Raw genomic sequence first — 12,441 nt, forward strand, 5'->3', positions numbered from 1 at the left:
GGAGAACAACTCTGAGAACACTAGCCATATGCCAACGACAGTCTCAATGCTCATCCATCACATTCAGCTCGGAAGTGCACCGCAACTTTGCCAGTAATAACACTAGCAGAGAGCGCTCTTTTTCAAAACTGGGACTCGTTAAAAATAGAGATCCAAATGAGCCAATGCAGATTGAAACAACTGTCTCGTGTCCATTGATATTCTGCGCGAATTGGATTTGACCAAACAATGAAGGAAAAACGTCTAAAGGTAGGAATAGGCTAGTTAACTGCTGCATTATTACAGTGCATGAAAATGCACTGTTCTGTTATCCGAAGTCGTCTTCTTATTATTATTACATATTATTACTGTTATCCGAAGTCTTCTTCCTCTTCTTCTTCTTCTTCTTCTTATACCAAATTTCTGCGTCTAATTCAGCTTCAACCGTTTAACGTAGAAACTTCGTTCAAACTTTGCAGTCTTGAAAAGAACACTTGAGGAATGTATTTTTCACTTTTGTAAATTTTATACTTTTTGAGATATTGGCACTATGACATCACAATGGGCTAATTAACTTGATTTGCACCTGTATCAACCAGCTGCTCAACTAGGCCCCATCAAAGAGCCAGTTAAACTGATTGCACCAGTGTCAACTGCTTTCTGCTCAACTAGGCCAACTCTCTGTGTCTCTCCATTCTACAAGAATATAAGGCACATTCCATCCGTTCTATCCTTTCATCCTCTTCAAACCATTCACTCATCCACCCATTAAACTATCCATCAACATCCATTAAACAATCTGCCTATCAACATCCATTCAACTTTATGTCTATCAACATCCATTACACTATCTACAGTCAACTTTAAAACTATATACTCTGTCTCAGGCTTTACAATCTAGACTACAGATTCTGTTCAACTATTTCCTCCGCCCACAACTGTTTCAAAATAAATGTCCTCACTACAATAATTCACTATTAAATAATTAAACTATTTAAACTACTCAACTATTTAACTGTTCAGCCATTTCAACTGTCAGTTGTTATCAACTATGACTCCTGCCAACTGTTTTCAAATAAAAGTTTGTTTTGCTTTTTATGTTATTATACAATATGTTTTGCATTTTCATGCACTGGTAATTTCCTCGAAATTACATTTTCTAGTTGCATTTGTCGTCAATTATTATAAACTATCTGCTTGTGTAGCAAATCATAGGTTATGGCTTTTGTTTTGTGTTGGTTGTTGCTGTAAGGAAGTTGTCTGCAAGGATGTCTTGTCTGTGAGTATTTGGTGGTTCAATTGCTGCATTTTAAAGGTTGTATCAGCGATTTCAGGCCAAAAAAGGCCCAAACATAAATTATCACATTCATCTAATCTTTCCCAACGATCCGCTGCCTGCCCCAAACAGGCCGAGAAAAAAATGTGTCTCTGTAGGCAGCCTAGGCTCCGAGATCTGTACACAAAAACAATTGCTGCCAATAAGTGTTGGCAACCATTCAATTGTTGGCAACCATTCAAAGGCAAAATAAAGTGTTCCAACCAATAACCGACGAGATGCACGTTTAGGAGAGTTTCAATTGCACGGGAGGGAGGGGGAGGGAGTAGCGAGCTAGCTCTCTGTTTTGTTTGAACATCAACAGAAGTGACGTTACCCCGCAATCGCTGATACAACCTTTATAAGGATGCTTCCTGATGTGAGTGGGCCAGTTGTTGCTGTAAGGACGTTGTCTTGTGTGTGAGTAGTTGGTGGTTCAATTGCTGCTCTGTAAGGATGCTGCCTGGTGAGAGTAGGCCTGTTTGGTGTTCAGCTGCTGTTCCAACGTTGCAGTGATGTTGTATAAGTAGGCCTGGTGGTTCAATTGTATGTTGCCTTATGTGGAAGGGGGGTCCCACAGAAAATGTAGCCTAGGGCCCATGACCACTTTAATCTGCCCCTGTGCAGGCCGTAGGCTTTTAATCTCTCAACTGAGCTCGGTCGCCAGATCTGAGCAGACAAACCATACATACGTGTTTTAACCCAAGCCTTGTACTTTTTCCGGGAAAAACGGCAGATCACATAGGCCTGCTGTGGCCTGTAGTTCCAAAGGGGCGTGAGTGGACGTACAAATTTCACAAACAAGACTTTCCATGAACGTTCAGGGTGCAGGGTAGAGATCGATTCTAATTATGATCACCTTTTCCCGTGTTTTCATAGCCTAATTGCGATACGCAGGAAAACCTCCCCAGGTCTAGTAATTAAATGCATAATGATGACAAATTAATCTCTTTACCGATGTAGGCTATAGATAGCTCACAAACAAAGCTTAAAGTAAAACCCATTAATGTACCATATTCTTTACTGTTCATACTTAATACATAGAGATGGAATGGAGAAGATTAATACAAATGATATTCACTGCTGCTTTTATTATCAGATCAAGTACATTGCGAAATTATTCCTCCTCCGGAAGGTCGTAGATTTGTATGGATATGATTCCTCTAAGTAGACGGGGCTAATTTAAACAAATTATAATGGACTGGTGTGACTGATAAAACTAACTTTTAAATGAGCAAAACTTGTAGAAATGTGGAACAGACACAAAAGACCCGGACTCGGTATCTATCATTCATTCTTAGTGCCCCTGGGCCATTAAAACCACCTCACCAATCTCCAACTCTCCACCCCACCATCTGCGGCTCCCTGGGCGTGCGTGTTGGAAGTTCAAGAGGTGAACATCCAAAGAGTTTTCCTTACTTAATTGCGATGTCTCCCTTCGATCCGGCCCAGGGGATGAGAGTAACACAGGAAATGAAGCTGTCAAGCAGACGCCTGAAGGCCTGTCAGGCGATGGGGCTCAAAAGAGACAGCGCGTTATGACGCAAGCATCCCCGCAGCTCAGTGTGCGACTTCGCTAACATATACAATATGGGCTACTGTTAGGTAGAGTATATGTTGTAGTTTATAGTTAGCCAGTGTAGCAGTGCTCTTTGTTAGTTACAGTTTTTCAGTAGTTTCTTCTCATATTGATTGGGATTATAGAAATGCAACAGTACATGTTAGGCATTTGGTCTAATCCAAAAGTCCCCTGTGTCAGCCAGTAAAATAGTGACAGAGAGTGTATTACTGCTATGAGAAAATGTGTAACTTCCCCTTTTCCCCCTCCATGGTAATTTACCCATTATGCAATGCTTTCACAATCTTATTAGTTTGATAATTCATGTAACATTGAAGTGTTCTGTAATGATGCCAGAAACTAATTTCAAATTTAAATGACAGGCTCTGTTCAAGATTCTTTTTTTTATACAGTTGAGCTTACATACTCTGCCAAATTCAGCTGGTAGCACCTTTCTGATTCTGATCTATGCTGTAGTTAGATGATAGCCTACTTCTGCCATTTCTCATTTAGAGATTCATTTCATATTTATGTCCATGCTGTGTTATGTCATGGAGTTACAGCAGATTCTGGATGCTTGTTTTGAGTGTGTTTAATCTAACAGTAGCCTACACTCTTCTAATTGATAGCTATGCATAACATGACCCAGTTTTCTGAGTTGCTTATCCTTGGGCAGACACCATTCTAGAAAGCATGATGATCTTACTGATTAGTTGGATGAGATGTTGTTGGGTAAGAAACTGATCATTTGACTCTCTCTCTTTCAGATCCATAGTTTGCCCTTGGGCCAATTTGCTGTCTTAAGATGTATCTGGAGAACAAGGGCAACCTGGAGATCGAGATGTCTCAAGCGGGCGCTCCGGGTCAGCAGAGTCGTGTCGGGCACAGGAAGTCCGAGGTCATGGCGGGGAACTTTGACGAGCTGCGTCTGCTGGAGGGCTTCTCTGACCGCAGGGAGACCCAAAAACTGCTACAGGCAGCCGCCATGCCACCAGGGCACTGTGCCATCTATGCCAATACCCACCAGGAGGACAGGTAAGACATACTGTATGACCCAACATTAACAAAGGGATTTATGTGCAGGCTGTTCACGGTCACAACACAACATTCATGCACATATCTTGATAGTTGTGTAACATTGATGTTTGTGTCTTTCAGATATAATTTCCTCTAATGCAGTTTCTATGTATGAAAACATTAAAAGAATCACTATTTGTCACATGTTCTATGAAACAGAAAGCATAGGTCTATGATTTTTCATGTTTTATACATTGGTATTTCCTTGCATTGGACATAGCTGTCTTGGATAAAAGCATCTACCAAATGAGTAAATGACAATGGCAAGGGTTTTAAGTTAAAGGCCTTTGAACAGGATAGTAAACGTACCGCTATTCTCTATTGACTTTGGTTATGCTAAAGGCTTATTCCTAAAGGCTCTGCCTTTTTGGGTGTTTGAATTGATAATGGTATGATACAAATGGATAACATTGTATGAAATTGAAATGTGGGATTCTGTACTAGATAATATAAACCTGTATTCCAGCCAAGGCAAATCGATTACCAAATTAGAGCCCACTGGCTGTTGATGGTCCAGAGGGAGCTGGGTATGGGGGGCTGGACCCATTAGATCCTTACAGGGGCTTGGGTTGGTGTTGGGCCTAGGTGTGTCTTTAGACTGGGTCTGTGGGGGGCTGCTTGGTCCCCATCATAAGGGATCATGAGGCATAAAATAGCTAGTTATTAACACCTCAAAGAGGATTTGGGCCTCTCGTGCAGAGTTACATTATCCCTGGTTTGTGTCAGTGAGAAGTAGTCTGTGTGTGTGTGTGTGTGTGTGCGTGTGTGTGTGTGTGTTTGTGTGTGTGTGTGTGTGTGTGTGTGTGTGTGTGTGTGTGTGTGAGGGGAGAAAGTTGGAATGTTTTGGATTAGAGGCTCTGTTATTATTTACAAACAGTTGCCTTCGTTTCAGGACTCAGCAATGAAAAGAGGACTTGTACTTGGACTGAATATTATGTCTGGGTGTGTGTATGTGTATGAGGATATGTGTGTGGCTGAAAGTGCATACGCTGTTGCTTGTGTGAAAATGTGTCCATTTCTGTGTGCATGTATTTTTCAAAAAGAGATGGATGAATGATTCCCTCTCTCTCTCTCTCTCTCTCTGTCTCTGCATGTGCATGTACAGTTGTGTGTGTGAGTCTATGTCAGGGGTGGGCAAACTTTTTGGCTCAAGGGCCACATTGGGTTTTGAAAATTGGCCGGAGGGCCGCACAACACGACACACGCATAAAAAAATACATTTTTTATAGCCTAAAATTTAGTATGAAAAGTATTTGTTTTAAAATATTAATTGCTTAAAAATACTGCTAATTTTATGCTATTTAACAAATGTATAAATTGTGCACTGTCGCTTTAAGACAGTCGCTTTAATTGACGTTTATTTCTCAATGATCTTCTGCCTGTTATATGGCTAGTGCTGTACCTACGGCTGGGCCCTCTCACAGTTTTTAAATGGTCAGTAGTGGGAACTACTGTTGCCTTCATGATTTCCTTTTAAAACTTTCTTATAAGAAGGAGATATCAATAATCAACAATCACAAGCCAGCTGGAACCTGCGCTCTCTCTCCCTCTCGTGAGTGCAGACGCGTTCCCAATTAAATGGATTGCATAATGTTCACGTTAGATCTGCTGCAAAGGAGATAACTAAGAGTTAACTTAGTTTAACATGATGTTATCTCTATTTAACATGATGTTTTGACATTGACATTGTAAACGTTATCTAAGGAGAGTGAAAAGCAGTTTGCAGTAAAGCTAACCAACGTCGTCTCTATCGCAGGAAAAAAATAGCGAGCAGCCTGATAACTAAATGAAATGCTCGGCGGGCCGGATGAAAGTGCTTGGCGGGCCGGATCCGGCCCGCGGGCCGCAGTTTGCCCTCCCCTGGTCTATGTGGTCTCCTAATCTCAGGCCTATGGCTGTGACGCCAGCAAAGCTTAGAAGAAGTGGAATTTGCGGCTGAATGGCATACATGCACGTGCCAAAGTCGTAAACAGTCAGTCATGAATGAAAAGCATGATCCTCTGTCTTCTCCTCCTGGGAGGTTCCTCCCTCTCTCTTAATCCAGCCCCCTGATTGGGTCTCTCCGCCATCTCTGTTACTGGATTTGCTTCAGTCCCTCCTGCCTCCTTTTTATTCCCCCCAGTCTATCTATTGGTTTCAATTGTCTGCTGTCCTTGCAGCTACTGGCTAGTGTCGTATTGTTGGTTAGTGTGCCACTGTTGATTGGTGCCATGTTCACACATTAGCATTAGTGTTATTGACCATTGTCCAACTCCCAGCCCAAAGTCCCGTTGCTCCGTCCTCAAATTAGCCTCACATCTGGACTGCATTCATAAGAGGAGGAGAAGGTCCTCTCTCTCTTTCTCTCTCTCTCTATCTCTCTCTTTCTCTTTTTCTCTCTCTCTCTCTCGCGCTCTCTCGACTGTTATGGAACAGAATATACTGTAGCAAATCGCCTCTCAGTTGTGCAATCGTCTTGAGGGGGGATTACGGTTCCTAAAACACCCAGTCTAATCCCCTCTCTGTCTCTCTGGCCCCAAAACGCCACAGTGGGCCCAGAAAGCTGTGGGTAGCAGCATTCTACTGTGCCACCTTGACAGCTGTTTGCTGCCCAGACAGAAAGGCCTTTGAGGTCAAAGGGTAGACTTTGAGGTAATCTGTTAAGCAATGCTAGTGTGTTCATTAAAGATGTGTGCTATGTCAGGACTAGTCTTGGAAAAGACATAAAGACTTACTTTAAGGACCTACACACACAGACACACACACACACACACACACACACACACACACACACAGACACACACTTACCCGGAGACACACACATACACACACTCAGCTAGACCGGCTGGTTGATTTCCAGCTTTCATTTGTTCCGATTGTTAGCAGCGAACCTAAGGATCAGCAGATTAGCGTGAGAGTTCCTCTGCTAATGAGCTGTCTCTGAGTTTATAGTAAACCCAACCTTGCTTGTGTCCAAACACTGCAGCCAAGTCATAATCTAGTGCACGTCAGCTCAGATCCACACCCCACTGCTAGCTGCTCTCCTCTCCCTGCTGTAGCGCACTCAATCCAATTTTCGTAACGTTAGCGCTGAAGAGCTAATGAAATTTGCAGTGTGAACTTCATTGGTTCGGCTCATCATGTAAATAAAGATGTCTGTGTCTGGAGAGGTTAGAGAAATGAACTTGAACTTTCCCCACTTCCTCTCTCATTTAATTATGGTCCTGAGTGCCTCTGCCAGCTTGGGTCGATGGCTGGTTGGGTTGGCCTGCGCCTGTGATTCTCTGAGGAAAATGACATTACAGTTTTAGTGTGAATTTTCAGAGTTTTGTCATACTATTTGATTGGTGAATATTATCATAGTGTCCCAAAAGATATCAAAGACCAATTCAAATTAGTTTTTTTTTTTTTTTAATGAGGCCTGCTGTGTGCAAAATCATTACTTACAGTATTAGAGGCCATGGAAGAAATGCCATGGATGACAGCTCTTTCAGGCCCAGCATGACTGTAGAAGAGAGAGTGCAGTCTATTGACTGGCTGACAGACAGATGATCAGATGAGAGCTGCAGTCCATTACTTGCCTGAAACAATAATTTTTGCACGGGTTGGTTTGGTTTTGCTCCACTCCACGTAGAGGAAGGTTCATTATCTTTTATGTTTATTTCTGTTAGCAACACACAGGGAACAGTTTTAAGAGATTCTAATTGGTCCTTCACAGTTCGTACAAAGCAACTGAGTCTGAATATCTTTTGAGTCTCTGTCTCTTATGCTACTGTGTCAGATGTCTTTGTATTGCCTTCAGAAAACCACTTGGTAGCAACTCAGTGCCAGTTGTTCTTTTAACAACGTGGACCACTGATTCTCCGTCCTATTCAGGTAAAACGAGCAGTTTTAATGGTCTGTTAGGAAAGGATTACTAAATTTTCGGTTCATTAGAAGGCCATAAAATTAAGCACTAATTGATTGTAATCCATGAAGTGGGTATCTTCTTGTCTGATGTGAGCCATAATTTTAGGACTGTAGGGGGATCATTAAGTAGACGGTAAAATGCTCATTAACTTGTTAGCCGTTTGCGCGATCAGCATTTTTGAACATTTTTCCCCGGCAGAACAAAAGTTTAACCTCAGCAATATGTGATGCTGCTTCGGTTTAAGACACAGTGGGAAAGAGCCAGAAGCTCTTACTCTACCTCCTTCCTCACTGAGTTATCCTGAAGTCTCCGGAGACACTGGGGTTCCTTCGCTGAGAATCGCTGGCTCTGGCCCAGACTCAGCAGAGATCCAGCCCACACTCTGACTGCTTCTGTCGGGGAAAAAAGATTTCAGTATTTTGAAGAACTATTAATGATAAAAAAAATGTTCTGGCCCACAGTCTGTTAAGCCTCCCTTTTCTGTCCCCTACTCAGATGCATGCATCACCTCCTTGTGTGGATCAGGGTGAATACCGTGGACCATTTAGGCTCTATAATCATGTTGACATCATGGAAGTCAGTGTGTGTCTGCCAGGTATTGGCCTTGCTGTGCGAGCATTACTGCTATTCTTGCCCAGTACCTGTATGGGGGCAACTGCTGTGTTTTGTGTGACTTATTGTCTGCACTTGTAATCTCTGACTGGGTCAAGCTTTCATTTCATCAGTGTGAGGTGGGGAGGACAGGAATAGCTCCAGAGAGAGGGAGAAAGACAAAGAGAGAAAGAGGGAGAGAGAGAGAGTGAATCAGAGCGCTGTTGACTGCCGCCGCTGCAGTCGTTGTTGTCGCCCTTGACGAGGCGGGGAGCGACGCAATAGGAGCAGACGTGGTATATCTGCACACCCTGGGGCATGTCAAGAGTGGCTGTCCACACAGAGAGCACTCTAATGATTCCCTGGAGAGAGCCATGTCACCAGCGGCTTGTCTACCTGCACAACAGCTGGCCATACACACACACACGCACACACACAACCACACACTCACACACACACCCACACACACAGGCACATGCTCACACACGAGATGGATGGACATCTGGAAATGAGCTGGAGCTGAGACACAGAGAGTGCCGCCGTTGGTCTTTTTACATGCTAGTTGTATGTTGGATATAGACTGGATATGCAGTATTGAGTAAGGTATTTATTTATATTTTTGATTTATATTTAGATCTATATTCAAATATACAGTATATATATTTGCCCAGGAATGAGAATAATGTTTGGACGATGCATTTGGCAAGTTAGATTTAAGACTTTCTCTGTCAGGAACCTGTCAGGCACTAAACTCAGAGGGCTGTTAGGAGAGTAAGCCTTCACGTCTCACGCCAGCGTAGGCCGTAGGGAACGCTGCGTAGTCTTTTCTTTGGCTCTGCTCCATTGGCTTTAAATGAGTCAAGGGCAGCAGTGACCTCTTCTCTTCCTTTGATGCCAAGAGCTTCAGTAATGGATCTTGTGTGGCTTTGCTGGTTCCGTGCCAGTTCAGGGCTCAATACATTCCTCAGTCAGTTGACTTTTTGGGTCTGTGGTTTGTACAGGTAAATCCACGCAGGGTGTGAGGGAGCATACTGATGAGGACTGAAAGGGCAAACACATAGTGTAAGCTAAGAGCTAAGGCAAACTAAGAGCAAAACTGCAATTTATGTTCATATTCATTGCCTGGTATAAAGTAGGGGAAGAAGTTTAGTCATTTGTGGACTTGCTGTGCTACGCTTGATGCTATGCAATACTGTCAACCATGAGGTGTCAAAATATAAAGTCACACACACACACACACACACACACACACACACACGCACTCTCACACACACACACTACTTTGACTAGTACTCAAAACATATTAGTTTAACTCTTATCCACTGGTAATAGTATTTATAGATGTAGTATTAATTGCTACCAAAGATATCTGCATTGTAGCTTGCATGTTATTCCTCATTTTCAGTCACCATAGATAAAAGTGTTTGCTAAATGAATACATGTAAATGTAACACACACACACACACACACACACACACACACAGCCTTCATTATTTTGTTTCCCTTTCAGTCACAGCTTCAGCGTGGTCAGCTTCCTGCGAGGAAAGACGAACCAGACCAAACACACAACAGAGAGGTCTCCCCTGCTGAAGTTCTCCTCAGATGATAGGTATGCTGTGCTTATTAGTCTCAGACAGTTCTTCCTTTATAGGATTGATTGAATCTGAACATGAATTAATAACAGACTTTTTTTCTGTGACATGTATGTGACATAGCGGCCATGAAAAGTTCTTTCATATGAAGTTCCCAGGTGAAATCTTTTCATTTGTCAAGGTGAATCCCATTCATGGTAGAACTGCACTTTTTCCATCGACCATGAAATTTTTACATTTCAAATACGATAAAGGTTGTACTTGAAGTTGTTTCTGACCTTGAAATAAGTTAACGAGAATTTAATTTGAATGACCCATTGACATTTTTACCCCCAAAAACTTTGTGGAAGCAAGTTCCTTCAACCAAACCACCCTCAATCTCTTTTTTAAAAATCCCCTTCACACGTTTTTTCCTGTTTGCTAGAAAAAAGAAGAAAAAAAAACATGCCGGGAGGCTTTTTATGGAGAACCATAGCCATAATTGCACGTTTTAACATTCAGTAATGGAAAAGACTGACCTTCACTCCATTTAGTGTCCATTGGAGCGGAGGATAACGCAATTTAGACGGAAAGAAGATTTTTTGAACACACAGTCTATAAGATGACTCCCATCTCTCGGTGGCCTTTAATTAAACCAAACACACCTGGGCATTAGGGTCAAGAGCACATCCACGCAGACTGTTGTTGCTGTCTTTGAGTGGCCACACTGTAGCTGTGTGAGTAATCTGAATAAACATAGAAAAGCAACACACACAAATCCTATGAGTGATGTCATTAGTTTTAGTCCAGTCCAGAAAAATGCAGTTTTCTTTGCAGCACTCTCAAACTCAGTCTCTTGTAGGACTCCTGAATCTTAGGAAGAAGAAAGAAACTTGTCTTTGTTATGACAATTATATATATATATTTTTTAAAAAGCATTCAATGTAAGCCTCTACAAATGATCAGTGTTTCAAATGGACGGTCTGCTGAAGTTCACCCATGTCCTCAGAAACCCTTGAAGTAATTTTTATGTAACACTGTAACACTAACTGGCTCTTAGCGACGGAATGGAATTATCTAGTAGTTTTATATGATGTCAATGAAATTATGCATTAGATTATATGATGTCAATGGAATTATGCAGTAGTTTTATATGATAATGCAATCTGATAGGGATGTCGAGAGGATTTTTGAATGCCTCACAGGTGTGTGCTCCTTTGCTGTAATCCTGTATCCTGTAATCCTGATTTTGTTGGCATTATTACTTCATGTTACAACCACAGAGCAGGAAAACCATTGGGCATTTCATATTACTCCTGGCTTGTCAATAAAAAGAGATGATGTTTCAGTTTTTATTACTGAGGAACTTAATGTTGTTTTTGTTGTGGTAAAATGTTTTTGTAGTCAAGTAAAACTCATGTAATTACCCATAACAAGCTGACATAATTAAAAAATGACCTAATTTTTCTTGGATGAGAAGTGTGAGAAGGAATGATTTTTTCTTTAATATTGAACTGCTGGGCTTATTATGTGGACTGATTGTTGTTTACAGTAATTTCCTGTGTATTAGCCGCATTGTGTATAAACTGCAAGACAGTATTTTACGCAAGTTAAAAAAACTAAAAACCATATTACATGTAACTGCCCCCGTGTATTAACTTCATAGCTGAAGAATTTTTGTAAAATCAATGTATAAACCGTGGCTAATAGTTGGGAAATTACGGTATTACCCAATTTACATTTTATCTGTCTATTGTTTTTAAACCAATATTGTAATATTATTAGTGGAGCACTTAAATATTTCCATCATACATCTTAACTTTGTGATCACATGAAATTCTGTGTGCCATGTCATTTGATGTGTCTTGATGACCTTTGACCTTCTTATTTCCACTGATGGTTCAGTATTTGCCAAAAAAAGGCCCCAAATTGCTGGTTCCAAATACCACCATCCCCCTGTTATGTGCCTGTGACATTTTACCGTGATGAGGAGTGTGACTTGTCCTGTCTGGCTCTCTATTTTGCAGCATTACCTACATGACCTTACATGACCCCAACTTCCCTAGCGGTGAGGAGTCCTCGCTGGACGGCAGTTCCACTGAGGCCGACAGGAAGTGCCGCCTGGCTGGTGAGGCGGCCGGCGGTGGCAGTGGTCTCTCCCGCTCCTGGTCCTCAGAGAAGTACGACCTGGACAACCGGTACCTGAACTTCAAGCTGTCCAGCAATGTCCGGTACGAGCCCCGGCATTGCTTGGCTGTCTGTGCACTATCTGTCTGCTGTAGAGTCTAAACAGACGGGATGCGTCCACACTGGAGAAATGATCTTGTGTGTGTGTGTATGTGTGTATGTGTGTGTGTATACGAGTGAGAGAAAGATAGAGAGAGAGATAAATAAAGAGGGCAAGAAACGGTGAGTGAGACAATGAGTGTGAACTAGTGAGAAAGAGAGAGAGAAACCAACT

At 42.0% G+C, this 12,441-nt stretch overlaps 1 protein-coding gene across 1 annotated transcript in view; it reads left to right on the top strand.

The window, feature by feature from the left end:
- Window positions 1-3,657: 3,657 nt before the first annotated feature.
- oca2 (oculocutaneous albinism II) overlaps window positions 3,658-12,441 on the top strand; it is an 83,535-nt gene continuing 74,751 nt past the window's right edge. Inside the window, exons 1-3 of the mRNA XM_076277582.1 lie at window positions 3,658-3,887; window positions 9,920-10,018; window positions 12,008-12,211. Coding sequence (XP_076133697.1) covers window positions 3,658-3,887; window positions 9,920-10,018; window positions 12,008-12,211 — 533 coding nt within the window. The remainder of the gene's footprint in view (window positions 3,888-9,919; window positions 10,019-12,007; window positions 12,212-12,441) is intronic.

The sequence above is a fragment of the Alosa pseudoharengus genome, unplaced genomic scaffold (genome assembly GCF_046254945.1).
Source record: "Alosa pseudoharengus isolate Yale_2024_CS ecotype anadromous, Long Island Sound unplaced genomic scaffold, YU_APseudo_1.1 YU_APseudo_1.1_scf_11, whole genome shotgun sequence".
NCBI classification, from domain to species: Eukaryota; Metazoa; Chordata; class Actinopteri; order Clupeiformes; family Clupeidae; genus Alosa; species Alosa pseudoharengus.